General features: G+C 41.4%; 1 protein-coding gene across 1 annotated transcript; it reads left to right on the top strand.

The window, feature by feature from the left end:
- Window positions 1-3250: 3250 nt before the first annotated feature.
- Window positions 3251-18982, top strand: GPR89B (G protein-coupled receptor 89B). Its single transcript, XM_009890077.1, has 13 exons — window positions 3251-3313; window positions 4200-4303; window positions 5799-5905; window positions 6813-6914; window positions 10101-10221; window positions 10469-10549; window positions 13741-13850; window positions 15149-15237; window positions 15644-15736; window positions 16090-16185; window positions 17373-17462; window positions 18103-18168; window positions 18329-18982. The coding sequence occupies exons 1-13, from the start codon at window positions 3287-3289 to the stop codon at window positions 18533-18535; spliced, it is 1293 nt and encodes a 430-aa protein (XP_009888379.1). The 5' UTR covers window positions 3251-3286; the 3' UTR covers window positions 18536-18982.
- The last annotated feature ends 1161 nt before the right edge of the window (window positions 18983-20143 follow it).

Raw genomic sequence — 20143 nt, 5'->3', positions numbered from 1 at the left:
GGGAACCGCTCCGCCGCCTGCATGCGTTGGGCCGTCCGCTGCTCGGCAGCAAAGGCGGGAAAAAAAAGCCCACCTCGTCGCTGCGCGTTGAGGGGTGGGTGAGGCTGCCAGACTGTCTCGTTATGGCCGCCCGCCCTTTTCTATCGCCCAGGCTGCTATTGCAGGGGAAGATAAGGTGCATGCGTCTTTGGACTGCTTCCTTACCTGTCACGGTGACCGTTGCCCTCCTGCAATTGTCAAGTCAAATTGTAATGCGTAAAGAGGTTCAGTAAATGAGGCTGTGGAGAATGCAGCTGTTCTTGTAGTACTGCATCACTTCTATAAATTTAAGTTTTCTTTGTTGGGACAGACAGCAAAGTTCATCGTGCTATTCTCTTTGTAGTACTTTGTTTCTGGTATTCTTCAAGAAAGCTAATCATTTGTGTCTGCTGAGGAGTTTGCTTGTTTACAACTTTGGAAGATTTTCAATTCCTCAAAGCAGAAAAAAGATACCACTAAGACTCCTTCTCCATTGATCCATCTGTGATTCAGCACTTCCTTCAGCTTTTTCTTTCTGCTGCCATCAGCGTCATCTTTCAACTAGTCTTGGTTTTACACCAGCTGAATTCACCTGGGAGCCCTTTAAAACATGTCATGTCATCCTATCTTTATCATTACAAAGTGGGTTGTGGTCTTAACATACTTCAAACTGTCTAATTGTTTTGTAGGAGGAAATACCCCCTCCTTCTTCATTAGCTTCCTTTGCTAGTAATTTATCTTGCCATTGTGTTCTCTTTGACCTTCCAGTCCTCCTTGCTACCTCACTCTCTCCTCAGTAACCATCTAAATATCCTTTCCTCTTGTCTGCCTCTCTGGCAACTGAGGTGGTCAAATTGTTTGCTTCTGCCAAAAGGGGAAGGTTCTGCTTCCTCTTCACTTCCACTTTGCTGCACAGTTATACTCTCTTATTTGTGTTCTCTCCAGTATTTGGTTTAAATAAGTTTAACTGGATCACAGAGGGATCCGATAAGCTTCAGAGCTGCTGTGAAATTTTTGTTCTATAATGAAGAGGGATGAGCTGAGAAAAGAGGACCTTTCCCTTCTCAGCAGCAGTTGGTTGTCTTATATAGGCTTTCATGCACAACTCTAATTTTCTTGACAGTTTTTAGGACAGCTTTTGGCCATTTCTTAGAGCTAGAATGTCCTCCTACTTGATAATTCTTTGATTTTTGCTGTTATCATTTGCTTTGCATTCTAAGTTCCAACTTACCTAATTGCTCTTCTTTCATTTGTGATGGCAGCTTTGCATCTTCCTATCATCTTCAAAAGTATCAAGTTAGATATTTAAATTGCTGCATGTAATTGTCAAACGCTCAAGAATTTTCTGACTTAACATGTCATGTTCACCTGCGGTATATTAGAGTGTGAACTCTTCAGATAACATCTTTCTATGCTTTTGTACAGTCTCGAACACAAGGGAAATCTAATCTTTATATATAAACTTCCTATGTTATTATTGTACTTGGTTATCTCCTCATTTCTTTGTTTTACTTTATTTACTTTTTTTTTTTTTGAAGCATTTGTCTCTACCTTTTTCCTCTTTCACACTGTTAAATGTGGAATTACTTTATATAAGTATCACTTGCTTATCATACTTCTTTGACTTATGACCTGTAGGTAGGAGGCTTGTGAAATATCTTACCTTTTCCTTTTTGCTATCAATTACTTTAAAGTCTGAAGTCCTCCTCAGACAAGTTTTGCCAGCTGTTACTAATCACTAGACCTCATTCCTATTTCAGTTCTTCTTTCAATGCAAATGTATTTCATCTTCCTTGCCCAACTTTCCAGGTGTTCTTTGTCTGTAAATCATGTTCTTCTGTTACCTTTGCCGCTGCTGGGATCCAGTTGCTCCTGATGCACAGTGGAAACGTCCACAATGATTTCTGCATTTTTGTCTTTGGAAGTTTCCTGTCTCCACAGGGGGCCAGAATGCTCTGGCCTTTTCCATGTGCTCTTGAGAAGAAATACTGTCTTTGTCCCATGCTTTCTGACATACATTGATTTTTCTCTTTGCTTTGGTCAAAACTGCCCTTGTAAAAAATCATAGAATTGTTTGGGTTGGAAGTGACCTTCAAGATCATCTAGTTCCAACCCCCCTGCCATGAGCAGGGACACCTTCTGCTAGACCAAGTTGGTCAAAGCCCCATCCAACCTTGCTTTAAACAATTCCAGGCATGGGGCCTCCACAACTTCCCTCGGTAGTTTGTTCCAGTGCCTCACCACCCTCATAGTGAATTCTTTTTTCCTAATATCTATTTTAAATCTTCCAGTTTGAAGCTGTATATAGTTGTCTTCTGAATTCTCTTTTTGCTTGGATTCGTTTAAATCATTACACTTGTTTTCAGTCTTCTGTGGAATAGACTGGGCTACCCATGAAAGGCCTGACAACCCAATCTTCTTTTTCTGGCTGAAGACTGGTAATTTCAGTTTTGACTACATTGCTTAATTTGTATTTATTTCATTTAACTCATCTGCAAAATAGCTGTGATATTAAGTCCATCTCCTCAGGTGTGTGTTGAAACTTAATTAAATTTTGTAAAGTGCTCTGAGAGCCATTGAAATGCAAAGCATTATTGGCTAGTCCTGCTTGACCTACCTTTTCTGTGTGGCTTTTTGCATCTCCGGATAGGGGTTTGAGGCATCCAACACTGCCTTTTCTCTACCTTAGAGATGCTTTTAACACCTTTGTTCCGCATCGTGTCGGTGTGTAATCAGATGTAGTGTTAAGACCTCTCTGTAAAAATCAAATGTACTTCTAGTCTTAAAGAAACAGCAGATATTTTTATAAAATTTGTTCATCCCTGGAAAATGTGTATGTTGTGGACATTCAAGTGTTTACTTTGCCTCCATTACTGTGTTTCCTGTAAAAACTATAAACTTTAATTCTGTAGATTAGAAGAGTGAAACAAGAAACAACAGTGCCGAGGATTCTGGCAGGCCAGGAAGTGAGGAATTCTGAGAACTTGGGAGTACAGAAATGGGCTGTCTTGACTGAATATTTCATAAGGTCATAGCCTTCTGTGTCTGCTACACTTGAATATTAAAAATACTGTTCTCTCCATGGTACTGTGACAAGTGTTAATCTTTTGTGGATCTTGGGTACTTTGGGCCAGCTCTTTTCCTTCCATTTCTTTCATCTATGGTCGATAGTGAAGTAGCTTTGTATTTTGCAAGTTGCTGGTTACAAATGTGAAGTGCTTCATCTCTTCTGCAGGTGCTGTTCTTTGGGTTTGGCTGGCTATTCTTCATGCGTAAGCTCTTCAAGGATTATGAGGTGAGAAGGAGCATTTCATAATTCTATACCTTAAAAAATTACTCCCAAGTATAGAAACATTTTTGAAACTGTATTTGGCCTTCCTCTCTTTAAGATCTCCTATCTTATTTTTAATTGTCTCTACAGTTACTTTAGCTTTAATTTCCTCTTGTCTTTCTGGTTGGAAGACTGGTGGATATCTGAGGAAATGGGTTCTTCTGGGGCCAGTGAAAGTTTCCATTTTGGCCACTGTTGAATGAAAAACGGTGGAGGAGGTGCAGGGGTAATGGGAAACTATTTTGCCTTTTGCTTGAGTGAGCCTTCCTTATGTAATTGTAAAACTTTTGTGACAAAATCAAATTCAGTGGTTAACTTTAAACTCAGTGATGCGTGTACATTATGGCTGAATTGTTTGTGAGGATTGGATGGGATAAAACTGTTGCATTCTCCTATCCCTAGAGGGGTATGAGAGAATATAGTCTAGGTCAGAGCTGTCATAAGTGCAAGCCAAATTCAGATCAAAAAAGTTTCCCAGATATGGATCTTACTTTTAAATCTGAGGTTAAGATCCAAAAGCTCTGTTAGCAAGGGTCTATCACTAGTCAAGCTGACATAGGGCTTTGCATGCTTGACATCCTTTCTGTGCAAGGCATCTCTGTTAAATGTGCCGGTAGCTGCAATCAGTGTCATACTGAGCAACTTATGAGTTTGCCCTCTGCTTTCTAACAGACAGGGAATAAACAGTTGGTTTCTTCCCATTTAGGTAAAGGGCAAGGTGCCTTGAAGCAAGAGACCTAGTTGTGTGCCACTGTACCTTGTGATTTGTTTTTTGTTACCTGAGGGATATCAGGATGTCATTCTAGGAATGGAAATGCCTGATGTCTCTGGCTTGTTTTCTCTGTTGCAGGTGCGACAGTATGTGGTCCAGGTGATCTTCTCTGTGACTTTTGCTTTCTCTTGTACCATGTTTGAACTCATCATCTTTGAGATTTTGGGGGTGCTGAACAGCAGGTGAGTCTAGGAGCTCACTCAAGCTCAGCAGCTTCAGTCCAACTTCTAAATGAATGGATTGGGTGGGGGAAATTGTATGAGAAAATTGTCAACTTCTCAACAAAGATGTCTGAGCAGAAGGATTTATTTATTTGACAGAACATGAGTCTAGGAGTCATAAGCTCCTGATTTTTCATGCAGTTGCTATTAGTGTGGTCTGGGTCCTTAGGGCAAGGCTTTAGACTTTGACTTTCTCCATTTGTGGAGTTAAAAGAAATGGTTTCTTTTATGGGAGTGTTGCGAAGCTTCAGATCATGCTGAAGAGGACTTTTCAGATATTGAGGACTATAGGAACTATAAGCACTAGTTTTTCTGTGGTGGTCAGAGCAGCGAATAAGATGTGAAGCTCATTATGGAGTGAAAATTCCTTCTGTAATAATATGGTATTTGTGAATCAAAGGCACATCCTCCCTTGACATAGGGTGAGGACTTCTACATAAAGGGGATGTTAAAAACTGTCTACTTCAGAAGTCGGTAGGGAAGAGAAGATAAAGCAGTAACATGTAGAGGCTAGCTGGGTTTCCTATTTATTCTCTCTTGTCATACTAGTATAAGAGAGCAGTCAAAGGAGTTGAAGGGCAAGAAATAAAAAAATGGTAAGAGGTAATGTTAGTTCTGACTGTGTGTCATTAATCAGTAGAGCTTGCAGCCCGGGAGATCACTGAGGAGAATGCTTTTGTAAGCTTCGATAAAGGGCTGGACGTCAATATAGATGAAAATGCCTCTGAATTAACTAGGGAAAAGTGACAAGGATCTTCATAATTTTTCCTTCCACCAGGCATAAAGAGGATATGAGTTAATATTGGGAACAGGACGTGTATTTTTCTATTCAAGCGAAGTGAAAAGTCAGTTCGGCCAAGATGAATCTCATCTGCATTTGATTAATCTCCTTTAGTCAGAGGAGTATTGGTCATTTTGGTATATATGTGTATTTTTAAATTCCTGCTTTGCAATGTCTTGCACATGAGAAAACTTGCTTTGCAGTGAAACATGTTGAATTATCAACATTAAATATTTTTAATCTTTTCTATTTGAATTAGCCCTTTTTTGACTCAGCCACTCATTACAAAATTAATTACTGCTTATACTTAGTTTTGGTTTACTGTTCAACTAGATGAGCAGTAAATGAAATGAATCATGCTGCAACTGGTATTGCTCACTGTAGAAAATACAGCATTTGATAAAATAACCCTGTGTGTTTTTCCGGATAGTTGTTAATTTTGAAATACACATTCTTGAGCTCTATATTAAAAAACAAAGCAACAAAACAAACAACCTCTGCCCCAACCCAAAGAACAAACAAAATCCAGAATATTCTATATACTAGGCCAATATTATCCAATGTTTGATGTAGTTGAAAGCATTGCACTGACATGCGATTGTCTTTGAGAAATTTGTTGTATTATGGTAGTATGCTAATCAGTATTTTGACTTTTTTTTTTTTGACATACTTTAGCTCTCGATATTTTCACTGGAAGCTGAACCTGTGTGTTATTTTGCTCATCCTAGTCTTCATGGTACCCTTCTACATTGGTTACTTTGTTGTGAGCAATATCAGATTATGTGAGTAATTGGTTTATGGCAGTGGGGCTGCTAACTTGAGACTATGCATGCAAATGAGAAATAACTTTTCGGGGCGGGGGGTGGTGGTGGGGAGAGAGAGAGAGAGAGATGTGTTGGTCACTATGCCCATAGCTCCCTCCTTTCACTGGCTTTGTTCTGGCTGGATAACTTCTCTTTGGAACTTAATGCTTTAGCGTGAGCTGTTTATTGACCAGTCAGGAGATACTTTACCTGACCCCAACAAATGTAGCTTTTCTTCATGGGTTTCGACAAAGTTGAGCACTTTAGAGTAATGTTACTGGAATTTGTTTCTTTACAATTTTAAGCTTGCAGCCAAACCCTGAAACCCTTGGCAAGGCTGTGTTGTTCTGCTAGGGGGTAAAAGAAATGAGACAGAGAAGTTCAGTAAATTGCTTTTGCTTTTTTTTTATTTGCTTACTACAGTCTGTATGAGGCCTCTTGAATTTTGCTGATGGGCACTTAACCATGAGCTATTGATACTCATTGCTCTTTTGTATTAAGCTTAGGCATGTAGGTTGGGAGTGTTAAATGTGTAGTTTTGGTATGAAGGTGAAGTTTTCAGATTTCATGTTCAGGGTCACACAAGAAAGACGCAGCTAAGTGATCCCCATTTCATAGTGCAGCCCTCCTCACACGTCTGTGGGGAAAAGCCAAAGTGGTGTGTCGCTGCATTAGCGCTTGCCAACAATGGTGTCTCAAATAGCTGGTTCTGTAGGAAGTGAAGGGGTGCATACTGCTAGCTGTAGCTCTGTCAGTTGACACCCCTTTTGGCCACCTGTGCTCAAAGTAGCCTTTGGACCAATGTAGCAATTTTGCAAGCTTGAAGAAGCCCTGAAGGAAGAACTTCTTTAAAATACTGTTGTGGTTTTTTTTTTCTCTCCATTAGTGCACAGACAGAAACTGCTTTTTGCATGTGTTCTGTGGTTGACATTCATGTATTTCTTCTGGAAGCTGGGAGATCCATTTCCTATCCTCAGCCCAAAACATGGTGAGTTTCATATTCTTGCTCATTCCTTCCCTCCTGAAAATAGGCTTTGTTATCTCACTTTTATCTTGGAGCTATTATTATGTTATCTCAGCTCTACAGCTGGGACTGTAGAAAGTAGTTCTTGCAACTGAGGGTCTGTTCTGCTTTCAAATCTTCAATCTGAAGGTTGTTAGACTGACAGATATGGATGGATATACCTTGAACTATTTGCATAAGTTTTCTTCCAATACTACAGGAAAACTTTAGGGAAGTGAATGAGTCCTAACTGAACCTAGTGTGTGTAAGAACACAGTGCACTTTTGAGGACTTACCTTCATCTTCACAGAAAGTTAATCGCAATTTTTATTAAGTGGTTTCTTTTCTTGTGGAGACTAAAACTAATTTATGTAAGAAGAGCATTGGCAACCAATCCTTCATCTGACTTTTTCAGTCAGATTATTGTTTCTTGTGACCAAAATCAGATCAGTTTAACATAGGTGGCTGTCCAGTTGACAAAACATGGCAGGGTGCCCGAACACCAGAGCTGTATAGACTGTAGCCAGCAACACATCTGGCAGTGCGTGCTGGCTTCGGTACAGCTTCGTACACTGCCTGAGCCCAGAGGCAGTACAGTTGCATGGTACTAGAACGTGAGTTGGTAAGTTCTGCTGAGCGCCAGAGCTATTCACGTGCGGAATTAGCTTGGGCATCTATGTGCGGAATTAGCTTGGGCATCTGCGTTGCAGTCATGGAAGCAAGAGTATTTATAGTGTGAAGATCCTGTGTGCACTTGGGCTAGTTTGTGTCCAACAGAGATTGTTAGCACGTGCCTAACTGTACTGAACCCTGCAGGCACCTGAGTGTGCCGAAGGATTGTAACACTGTAGAACCAGACTGTTTGTCACCTGGGTTTGCTGTGTAACTTGTGTTGCCTTTCCCCTGCACTGGAAAATTGTTTGTATATTGTTGTCGACAGGTGAAATTCAGTCAGTTTCACTCAAATTGGTTAATGTGTCAGTCCTCATAGATAACTATCAGCTTAATCTTTCTGTTCTCTAGGAGGCTACTTTACTCTGTACTAATCTGTAAGAGAAAAATTGAAGGATATCAAATGCTGTAGAGTCTGCTCACCCTTTCGTCTGTGATCCTAAAACTTTCCTAAGAGAAAGTGTGTATCTGTGTGTTGTAATTCTGTCATTTGCCACTGAAATTCCTCAGCTATTATATAGTGCAGATCCCTCTGCCCAGTGTTTCATTGCCAAGAAAAATGTGTATCCGCTTTGAGTTGCAGAAGGCACTTGAGTTGGCAGATCATAATAACCCAATGGGAACTTAGCCATTGCGTTTAGGTAATCCTCTTCAGATCACTGAAAAGCTTCTGTGAAGCTGCATAACAACTGCAGATTTCCTGAACTGGTAGTGGGGTGTTTTCTATTTTTAACTTCACTTTACAGGATGGGACCTCCACTTAACAGTTGTACAGTGCCTTATCCTACCAGGTCTAGACAGAAGGTTAGAGCAAAGGATTCTAGGCTTTTTTTTTCCCCCTGCTGTACTTCCAGGGTGCTGCTGCCCTGCATGTACTGACAAGGCTTCTGCAGGGCTTTGTCGTGTGGTGGTGGCCCAATTCAGACAGGTAGGATCCTATTGTGGAGGGAGATATGACAGGAGACTGTGCTTAAAGAGCCCCTCACGCTGCAGTGTGTTACCAGTGCCGTCTTCCTCAGTGTGCCCCCACCTTGCTCACCCTCGTGTATACTGGTGTGCTGCAGCTGGGGAATTGTGCTGACTAGTGGGGCCATTTCAAGTACCTGCGGTGGCATCCTGTGCCGGAGGGTGCCTTGCCTGGGGATGGTGATGGCAGTGTGCTGCAGCTGGGAAATGCACCATCAATCAGGGCTCAGAGTCAGGAGCCCTTGTTGTTCTGCAGCTTGTTTAATAGACCTGAGTGTGGGAGCTCATAGTAGAAGGAAGGTTATGCTTTACTCAGTTACATACTAGTATTCTAATAAAACTCGTATCTTTATCTGACTTGATAAAGCATTCATTTTATCTGACCTGATCACAAGAGTAGGGTTGCTCTGAGCGTTATGGGGAAGCATTGCTTTAACCAGTGGAATGTCATGTCATTTTGAAGGCACCTCTGTTTTAACTGCTGCTGTCTGACAGCGTGTGGGGTGAAAGGCCAGTGTATTGTAGCACATTCTGTAGCTCGTGTAAATCTCTATGCAGCTGCACATGACTGGGTGTCTCAGTCTCCCTTTGTGAAGTCTTTTTACCGTGTTTTCATCATTTATTCCCCTTCTCTGAAGCATGAAATGTGGCTTGGCGCTTGGCCATCTCAGCTTTGCAATCATGTAAGCTCCAAATGTGCTGTGTGTGGCAGCTGCTCTATAACTGGCTCCCTAAAAAGTGAGTGATGTTTAGTAGCACATGGCATTGTATCCTGAGAAGACAGGTTGAGGTCTGTGTTTAATGGCTGAGAAGAATAAATGCAACTTCAGTGCTTGGTGTTGGTTACAGCACAGCCTTGATGTTCATGCTGTGTTATGTGAATGTATGTTTTAGAGTTCACTCGGTGCTCGGATGGAGCGCTTTGTTGGTGGTCACCTCAACAATGTGTATGTCCCCCCAAGATGAATACTGAACAGCCAGGAGCAGCATAAGCTTCCCATGCTGTCATCGCCCTACTGTCCGACAAGCACAAATTGCGTGTGATCTGGAGGGGTCAATTCTAATGACAACTGACAGGATAGGGCTTCCTCTCTATGGTTCAGACGTTTTTGGGCCGGTTTGCCAGGACTAACTGTTTTGGTAACTCTATTCCTGGCTATTGCAGAAGATGCCTATCTTTATCATCTGGTGGATGATCTGTGGTCCCACCTCAGCAAAGTGTGATCAATAATATTTTATTAATTTAGAACCAAAATGATGACTGTTAGTCCTCTCTAGGTCTGTCTTAAGCTTCTTCATAGCTAGAGTTTCCCATCCCTGTTTCGAAGCATGGTAATGTGCTTTCTGAGGGAGACTTTCTGCCCCGTTCTTTTCCTAGTCCCTGACTGTACTTCATATTACCTCTGGTCATCGCAGTGGGAATGCGGGCAGATTCATTAAGCAGCTCTGTATGTGTGTTGTGTTGTGAAAGCAGCAAGTGCGGAGCGGAGTGAAGAGAGCGAGGTTATTAATGCTGTGTTTTTCCTCTCTCAGGAATCCTCTCTATAGAACAGCTCATCAGCCGCGTGGGTGTGATTGGGGTGACACTCATGGCTTTGCTGTCAGGATTTGGGGCCGTCAACTGTCCATACACTTACATGTCCTACTTTCTCAGGTAACTGCAGCCTTGTGAAATGTTTTGTCCACCTTTTTGAGATTTTTTTTCTGCTTTACCTGTGGCATCGATTCAAGTTCTTTCATAACTTTTTTTCTGAAACTAACTACTGCCACGTTTACACGCTAGAACCGTTTCTTTTGCTGAAGCATATTCTCCTTATACAGGCTTCTCTTTATTTCATGGGCATGTGCATATTTCCTCTGAAATGGGATAGCTGGCCTAATTGGGTGTCTTCATTTTGCAGGAATGTGACAGATGCAGATATTCTGGCTTTGGAGCGACGACTCCTTCAGACTATGGACATGATTGTTAGCAAGAAAAAAAGGTGAGAGGGCAGCAGTAGCATGAAATTATTTATTTCAAGTGTTTTCAGTCAGTATGGTATAAGATGGTTCTTAAAATTACCAAAAATATTAGTCCTGTCAGGGCTGCGTGTTCCAGCGAACAGCTCACTGAATTGGCTTGGTCTGCGTGGGGTTTCATTCTGGCCTGATACACAACTTTTTTTTTTTTTTTTCCCCAGACACGTGCACTAAATAGCACCCTTTCTTACTGCAGTGGCACGAATTAGGCTTCCAAGACAAATTGTGACTCTCTGGCAGTGTGACTAGTCTGTAAGATGGGCACCTTTCTCTCCTGATCAGTAAGCCCCCGCAGCTGGTGCTCACTGGCAGTTTCAGTACACCAGTTGGTTCATATGTATTGAGCGCTCTCCTGCTCTGTGGATCTGGTATTTCCCGGTCAAAACTGAAGCAGGCTAGTGAGCTGGTGTGGGCACAGCTATATTTGTGCAAATGGCAAGGTTTACCTTAGTTCAGTTTTACAGAATTGCAAAACATTGCTAATGGGAATGTGGTATAGTGCCCAAGCGTGCTGTCAGAACTCTGCTTTTGTTGGTTTAGCTTATTCTATGTACCCCAAGTGAAAAACCTACTTTTGGAAACAATTTAATTTATTTACGCATAAAAGTTTTTTTTGTGTCCTGTTAAAAATTACATATTACATGCCTTACTAGTTTTGTAGGATAAATAAAATCACCATAGTCACTTCAAAGGTTTGACTGTCTGACACTGAATTCTCACAGCAGTCCCCCAAACTTTACTTTTGATGCACTAATGTTTTAATGGAACCTTTTAATGTGTGATGAAGGACCTTTTATATAGTGTAACCTTGCTAAATTAGTCGCCAGCATGTATTTGCTGGTCAGTATTGGCCTATGAAAGTGTAGTTAAAGCATAACATTTTTTTTCCCCTATTGAAAAGCTTAAGTGGTGAACAAATGTTAACTCAGTATTTGTGGTCATGTGTGAGACTAAGTAGTGAGAGAATTTAATTACTTGGGTTTAATTGATTAGGAGCATACAAAAATACTGGCTTTGGAGTTAAAAGAGATTGTATAATGCTGCTTCTGACTTTGTGCTCTTTTTTGGACCTCTGGTCCAGGGAGAGTGATGTTGGGGTAAAAATTTCTAACCATTATGAAGAGCCATGTAAAGGGTGTTAATGGTTTGGGAATTATATTGAAGTTCATGTATCTGTGTTTAAAACAAACAAACAACACCCCCCCCCCAACTGTGTAGTCTCAGAAATGTGCAAGAAATAGCAGAAGCTCAAGTTCTGTAGATTTTGTTCTCTTTTTGCTTTGACAGGGAACAGTGGGTTGCATAATTGGACTATTTGCTCATATGAAGCAGAGCTTAAAAAGTTAGATTTGTATCAGTCCAAACACAATCCAAATCATTTGGCAGAACAAGCAGGAATAGCAGTATTTTACAGTGTAGGGTAAATGCTACAATTCCATTAATTGTCAGTTACTTGCTGGTCATCTTTTCAGTACTGCTGCTAACTCAGAACTTATCGATACACGCAAGGATTGTAAGGCAATAGAACATAAAGCTTTTTTGGTTTCTCTGCTGATCTTGACATTTCTTCTCATACCAACCCTTATTCATACTGGCTTCCTTGTCAGGAGGAGATAGTTGTTGAAATCTGTTTTCCCTGATGCACAGGAATTATTGTTCTCTCCTTCCTGAGTGTAATCAAGTAAAACCTTAAGGAAACTTGCCTCGAAGGTTGGCAGATTCTTTGTGCTCATCCTTGCAGGTGTGACATAACTAAGCCTCAGGTTTGAAATGCTAGATTCTGTGACACCATTGCTTCATTTTGCTTCATGTTAGAGTCACATCAGCTTATCTGATGTAGACAGATCACATATCTACACAGGCAAAGTGTGTGGTTTTTGCCTGTAGATCCTTTCTATGAGGTCTCCAAAAGTCCTTACTACTATGTGGGTACAGAGATCCTTGTCACCTTTCAAAAGAAAAGATTTGCCTTTGTAAGCTTATAGCCTTGCGCTTTGCCTTGACATAGCTGCATTTTTACTGCAATGCTGTAGATTGTTTGGGATGGGATGTGTGAATCGGGTACTGGGAAGAAAGCAAGGATTAAAAATGCAATTCTTGTATTTGGCAGCCATCAGGATGAATTGAATTGTTCTAAGATCTCTGTTATTTGTAGTCTGTGACCATATGTGCTCTTATGTGTGTTATGAGGGGTGCCCCAAGGGTGTTTCTTTTGCTGGATGTGAAGGAGGAGTGATTTCTTTTTTTTTTTTTTATTCCACTGCTTATCAACAACCTTGAAGAGGGCTCTGTGCCAAATGTAGCAATACTGGCTGCAGCTACAAGAAAGGGCCTAAACACTGTCGCATCATGGATCGCCTTGACAATCCTATGAATAGTTTTCAGCTTAGGAGTGGATAACTGGCTCACAAATTTCAATGGGGAGAAATGTGAGGGAACGAGGCCAGAAGCCAGCACTGCTCATGGGGATTATGCTGCAGTGCAGATGGGAGTGTGAGGGACAATGTGCAGCTGCTGCTGTAGTGTTGGAATTAGCTTTAGGAGTCATGTTCAGATCGCCTGAAGCATCCAGTGGTTCAGTCCAGTAATGGATTTATGTGTTTCTGCTTCATAACAGCTTGTCATGCAGCCCAGTAGTGAGTGACAGCGTATCAGAGTGCTGCTGCATGCCATCCAGCGCTCACAGTTCTGTGGAGGTGGCGGATGTGCAGTGATAAAGAAGAGGTGTTCAAGGGGAGAGAGAAGCACGAGAGGTCTTCCAATTCCTGAACTTGAGATAGCACAGTCATGTGTTTGAGGAAAGGAAAGCAACTAATCATATGATTGAGAAAAACATTTGAATTTTTATTTTTAATTGAGTTTAAAGCCCTTTAAGGATTGAAGCAGAATCCTGAATGGAAGTCTTGTGAAGTGTCTCACTGAATCTCGCTTGATTAGATCTGGGCTGTACTCCAGAGCTAATCAAGATAATGTTATGAAGCAAGATTGATGCTTAGGGGGAAAAAAAAAAAAAGAGGGGCATCTGTTTGCAGTGAATTTACTTTAACATTGTCTTCTAAGGAACTGGTGGGGTTTTTTTGTTTGTTTTTTTTTTAATTATTATTTTTTCTAAAAATACTTTATTCCTAAGGACTTATGTTTTCTGTTCTTTCAGGATAGCAGTGGCTCACAGGACAATGTTCCAGAGAGGAGAAGTGCATAACAAACCCACTGGCTTCTGGGGAATGATAAAAAGTGTTACAACATCTGTTGCAGGCAGTGAAAGTATCCTTCATCTGCATGCTGGCACCTGCCTTGGGAGGAGGCTTCCACTTTCTTCTGTTTTGAAAGGAAGAGTGTTACTTGGGCCAGTTACAAAGCATTTGTGTTTCAACATGTTTCAGCAGTCTGAGCAAAAGACTTAATGTCTCCTGGGAAGTTTGCTTTCTAGCACTGTACTGTCTGACCTTTTGCCCAGGGTTTGGACACATAGCTTTACTGTGACACAGTCAGGAGTTGTATGCTGCTGCCCTGCCCTGTAAACGTGCTGTTGCATCACCATGGTTGAGGTGTACAGCAGATCACAGGACAGTTGTGCACACTTATGGTGTCACTTGCAGATGTCTACCCTATCACATCACTGACGTGGGAGGCGACTTTCTATTCTGATGTATCCTCTGCTCATATGACTGAACTGCATGCGTATTTTTCTCGTAACATGAAATATGCTTTTCCAGGATGGAGAACCTATGGCGTACTTATGCAAAACAATGGGTTGCTGGAGCAGTTTACCTAGCCTATAGTTGGCTTTCTGGCCATGTTGGAAAGCCATGAGAAAAAGAAGGGCAGGAAGCAACTTGTTGACCAAATAAATTGTTCTCATGATATAGGCTGGCCACTGATGCTTATAGCAGTGTGACAAAAACGGTGGACAGCAACAGGTGAATAGAAGTTGTTCTGCCCATATGAAATGGGTAAAAGGAATATGGAATCACAATGGTCTGTATTTCTGTAACATACAGTTGCCTACCAACGATATCTGCCAGGCCACCTACAGTGTGCAGTTTGCATATTTAAGCCTGAGGGCTGTTCTTCCTCTCCCACTGGCTGTGGGAATAGCCAAATCAGAATCTGGCTATTTGACAAGACTCTTCATAATAATCACTAATCTCTTGGAGCAGTTACTCAGCGTTTTTTTTTTAATTAAGATGTGAGAGGGACGTATTGTGAGATGCTCTTCAGTGACAAGGAACACTGATCAAAGTGGAGCAGCAGCCTTTGAGAGCTCTGGTTCTATTCTGTGAATGTTCCGCAGGAAGAGGAATAAAAAGCTTGTTGCATGACTGCCTAAATACTGCGCACTGCCTACCTTCTTAAAATGGAGTAGTGTGCGATATGTGTATCCTTGAGATTTCTTTGGGTGCAGTATTAACAAGGAGCATTAAGACTGAATCAAAAAACAGGTCTGGAACAAAGATGTGGTCAGACCGTTAGATGTGACCCTTGGGCTGAAGGTGAGGAATGTTTTGGTTTTGATTAAGAATTTGTGACGTATTCTAGCCTTGACTATGCTGGTTTGCCAGATCTGTCCCTTATCCAGCAAGAAGTGGATGCCCTAGAAGAGCTGAGTCGGCAGCTTTTTCTGGAAACTGCTGACTTGCATGCAACAAAGGTACATAGCAAAGTAACTGCCCAGATGGGTGTTGGGACGCCAGAGTAGTTTGAAAGAACGTGTGTTTTGAATGTGTGTTGCAAGAAATGCAAAGCTGTTCAGCAGGTAAATGTAGAAATGTTGTGATGCGGTGGAGTGAGGATCTGTTTCTTTAATTTGGGGTCTAGATGGCAGTTTCCTTCTGGTTGAGATACATACTGGTGCATGGCCTACGTCCCTAAAGCCATTCAGAAACTTTTGAATTAAACTTTTTGAGTTCAGAAACATTTGAATTAAGAAGTGTAGAAGTATAAAGCTGTTTGCTACTTTTGGTGCTTTATTAAAATTTTGTGTTCTGGGTGGTTGTGGAAATTATCTATTTTTTTTGTGTGTGTTCTGTTACCCTCCCCTCCTTTTGTATTTCCAGGAGAGAATAGAGTACTCCAAAACTTTCCAGGGAAAATACTTTAATTTTTTGGGTTATTTTTTCTCCATCTATTGTGTCTGGAAAATCTTCATGGTACGTAAATGTTTTAATATGTTTTATGTGGACATATGCAAATGTCACACCCTGCATAGATTACGCTATACATGCAGTTCATCAAGTAATGCTCCAGTTCCTTAAAATCCTGCTTCTGGAAATTCGGAAAGAAACTGGCTCTTGGTTGAAATAAAGCTCTGGATCTGTCTTTTTGTGTAAAGCATTAGACAAACAATTCTTACAGGTGTGCATTTTGCACCTTCTTAGACAGTCCAACCGCCCCCTGCACCTTTCCTTGGTGATACAAAGTAAGAGTCATGCATGTGTCTAATGGAACAGTGAGGTATGCTTTTGTTTTCTTGTTTGAATGAAAATCCATCTCTCTTTTGCAGGCAACCATCAATATTGTATTTGACCGTGTGGGGAAGACTGATCCAGTCACAAGAGGAATTGAGATCACTGTAAATTATCTGGGAATCCAGTTTGATGTGAGGCTTTATTAATTCTTACAGCCTTTTCAGCAATTCCTGTCTTAGAATCATAGAATCATAGAATGGTTTAGGTTGGAAAGGACCTTAAAGATCATCGAGTTCCAACCCCCCTGCCATGGGCAGGGACACCTCCCACCAGACCAGGTTGCCCAAGGCCACGTCCAGCCTGGCCTTGAACATCTTCAGGGATGGGGCCTCAACAACCTCTCTGGGCAACCTGTTCCAGTGCCTTACAACTCTCAAAGAGAAAAACTTCTTCCTAATGTTTAATCTAAACCTGCCCTCTTCCAGTTTATAGCCATTCTCCCTCGTCCTGTCACTACGTGCCCCAGTAAAAAGTCCTTCCCCAGCTCTCCTGTAGGCCCCCTTTAGGTACTGGAAGGCCGCAATAAGATCTCCCCGGAGCCTTCTCTTCTCCAGGCTGAACAGCCCCAACTCTCTCAGCCTCTCCTCATAGGAGAGGTGCTCCAGCCCTCGGATCATCTTCGTGGCCCTCCTCTGGACACGCTCCAGCAGGTCCATGTCCTTCTTATGTTGGGGACTCCAGAGCTGGACGCAGTACTCCAAGTGGGGTCTCATGAGAGTGGAGTAGAGGGGCAGAATCACCTCCCTTGACCTGCTGGCCACACTTCTTTTGATGCAGCCCAGGATACGGTTGGCTTAGCTAAATAAAATCATACTGCTCATAGGGAGAGAGTGATAGAGCCCTGAGAAAGTGTCTTTGATTTCTGACTTACTGAGGAGGACAGGAAAATGCACCATGAACTTTGCTTTCACACTGATTTTATGCTGGGATGGTACTGTGGTCTTGCCAGAGAGACAGTGATTTGCTTGTTTGTTTTGGGAAAATAGAAACACGTTAGTCAACTTGCTTAGATGAATACATTTAACTACAGAGTCATAATATTTGCTTGTGCACATAGGTGTTCTGTCATTTACGCTTTTTAAATATATCCCTGTGAATACAGGTTTTTTATGATTAATGTAAGCTAAGTCTGTTTTTCTCATGTGTTTGGAGTAAACAATTGCTAATAAGTTGTGAAAATGACTGTTATATAAACCTGTCTACAATCGATATCTGTACAATTAGGAAATACAAAAACCCTGAAGAATTGGCAGCTATACAATGTGGTGTAAATGGGGTTAGCGTTAGAGATTTGACTGTATTCTTCTTGTTGACACAGGTAAAATTCTGGTCTCAGCACATTTCCTTTATTCTTGTCGGAATAATCATTGTTACCTCTATCAGAGGATTGTTAATCACACTTACAAAGGTAAGAGCCAGGAGTCTTATGTGGTTTTGGACCAGGAAAGCTGTTATCAGATCTTTAACTTCAGATGGGACAAATACTGTATAAACTTTCAGTGCATATTTGTGTTTTAAATATCTGAATATAAATGCTTGCAGAGGGAGGAAGGGAGGAAAAATACCTTCTGCAGTGTATTTCTCCAGTCAGTCTCTATTGTTACTACTGTTGAGAAGAGATGTGGGTGTTAAATGAGATGTTAAATGTAAGCAAGGGTTCAAAATGATGCTGTAGCCAGGGCTTATTAGTAAGGTTGATGAGAAGGCGATTAAAAGAATTTAGATGATTGCTTAATTTGAGCTGCTGGTAGGATTGGAAAGGCATTAACTCAAGAGACATGTGACTCATTGTCTTTACCTGGCTTTTGCTACCTGAGCTTAAGCTTTAATATATATCATTATATGCCTTTTACGACATGGTGCCACGGGCTTAGGGAGATTTATGTTTAAGGGTAAGACTGCAAGTTTCTGAAAGTAGGGAACAGACACCCACTGGAAAGTATGCATTTTTAAATTAAAAAGTATTGAAAGGTGTGCCCCTTCCATGCAGTCCTAAGGCACATCAGATTTATCTGACTGCTTGTTTCCACTGCTTTTTTTTTTCCTAGTTCTTCTATGCCATTTCCAGCAGCAAGTCCTCCAATGTTATTGTTCTGCTTTTAGCACAGATAATGGTGAGTGTGGAACCACGGGCCCGTCTATGTACATTTATGCATACATACTTACTTGTGTGTATATACATATACACATACTAGAATCTTTGTATGCTGACCCATGTTAGCCACATAGCCAACTGTGATACAATAATTACTTTCTCTGTTTTTTAATTTACAGGGTATGTACTTTGTGTCATCAGTGCTTCTGATACGGATGAGTATGCCTCTAGAGTATCGCACTATTATTACCGAAGTCCTGGGAGAGCTCCAGTTCAACTTTTATCATCGTTGGTTTGATGTGATATTCCTACTTAGTGCGCTGTCCAGTATCCTCTTTCTCTATTTAGCACACAAACAAGCCCCAGAAAAGCATATGGCCCTCTAAGTAAGGACTGCAGTCACGCACTGCGCTCTGTCCTTTCAACTGCACTGCTGCGACTCCTGTGGACTGCAAAACTTGAAGAGAGCCGGGACTATTCTGTGTGTTCCAGCAGTATAACTGGCTCTTTGAACTTCCACGCGTGTCATCATCAAGCTCTGTGGCTCATTTTGTTAGGGTGCCACAGCTTGAAGGAAAAGGGATGCATGTATTGAATGTGAGATAGTTCATTGCCAAGGAATAAGGGCACTCCTTGGTACGCCAATATCTAGGGGCATTGGAACTTGCATAGTAGGCTGTCTGAGGTAAGACCTTGTATTGTTAGAAGAACATCTTCAGAGAAGGCACCAAGGAAACGCGATTTTTCCTTTGAAAATCAACTCGTAATTGGGATTCAGAGGATGGCAGTTCTGGAGTTGAATATTTGAGCCCGTGGAATTAAATAAGTTTTTGTAACATCTCATGCAAGCATCACAGTTGTTTTTTGTCAGCCCAAAAGATTTGGGTGGAAGTGAGCTAGAAAGTGGCTACAATTTGCTGCCTGGCAGAAGTGAAGTGGAGAGCATTTCACTCCATTTCTGTATGGAGTGTGTGCTAGTGTGTATCACTAGTACCTACTGTCCTTAGGAGCTGGAGATTAGCTTTCTGTTGCCGAGTCTCAACTTTGTTTTCTTTCTCTGCATAAATGGAACTGAGGTTTTGGATTCCTCTTTCCTTGAGTTCAGTGTGAAGTCAAAGACCACAGCTATGCCTTGTTCACCGTATACGTTACAAATTTGTTTACCTTATGTGCTGTAAATTTGCTGTTCCTCACAACCCGTGTATTCTTCTACAGTAGCCCGTTTCCCCTTCTTGATGTAATTCAAGGCATAAAAGTAAATTTTATTCCTGTGACTTAAACTTGTAGCTTCCCATAGCCACTCTCCTAGGCTTTGTTTGTTTTAAAATTGATCTGGAACATAAGTCCTAGGTGGTGAGAGGAAGATCCGAGGAGGGGGGAAATAGCCACTCTAAACAATTTATTTCTATGTTGTCTTCAGTGTACAGCAAGGAGGCAAAGTGTACAGCAGCAGTATTACACAGCCGTTTATGTCACATTCAAGACAATGTGGTGTTGACTTGGAGTTAGACAAACCTGCAAGACTGAATTATGTGTGCTGTTCTAACTACATGATCCACAACTGTATGCAGAGGAGAGAGAATAGTCCTTAAACATCTTGAGTTATGAATTACGAAGTTAGCTTAATGTTTGACAGAAATTTCTGCACTGTTAGCGGGAGAAGGGAGCGTAATGCACAGAGTACATTGGCCTACGCTGTTTCACAGCAGTTGTACTGCTGTAAGTATAGCATAGAAGGGTCGCCACAGAGATTGAGTTGATGGACTTGGGTTAGGGGGAGAACTGTCTCTCCTGGGCGATGGGGAGAAATCAGTTGCTCTTTATTAAGAGCTTATGCTTAAAAGGCTAAGATGCTTACAAATCCATAAAATGTTTCTGCCTTCTGCTGCAGTATACTTAATTATATACCTCTAGTTATTTAAGCCTTTACAGAAGTAAGCAACTAGCTGCCTGATTTACAAGGCAGAAAGCCAATGAAGTACAGTTGCAGTGTG

The sequence above is a fragment of the Charadrius vociferus genome, unplaced genomic scaffold (genome assembly GCF_000708025.1).
Source record: "Charadrius vociferus isolate BGI_N301 unplaced genomic scaffold, ASM70802v2 scaffold287, whole genome shotgun sequence".
Taxonomy (NCBI): Eukaryota; Metazoa; Chordata; class Aves; order Charadriiformes; family Charadriidae; genus Charadrius; species Charadrius vociferus.
This window is presented reverse-complemented; position numbering and strand designations above follow the sequence as displayed.

Coding starts and splice junctions, on each gene's coding strand:
- GPR89B (XM_009890077.1), top strand. CDS start 3,287: ATGCGTAAGCTCTTCAAGGATTATGAG. Junction 10,222..10,468: donor TACATGTCCTACTTTCTCAG/GTAACTGCAGCC, acceptor TTCATTTTGCAG/GAATGTGACAGATGCAGATA. Junction 16,186..17,372: donor ATCTGGGAATCCAGTTTGAT/GTGAGGCTTTAT, acceptor TTGTTGACACAG/GTAAAATTCTGGTCTCAGCA.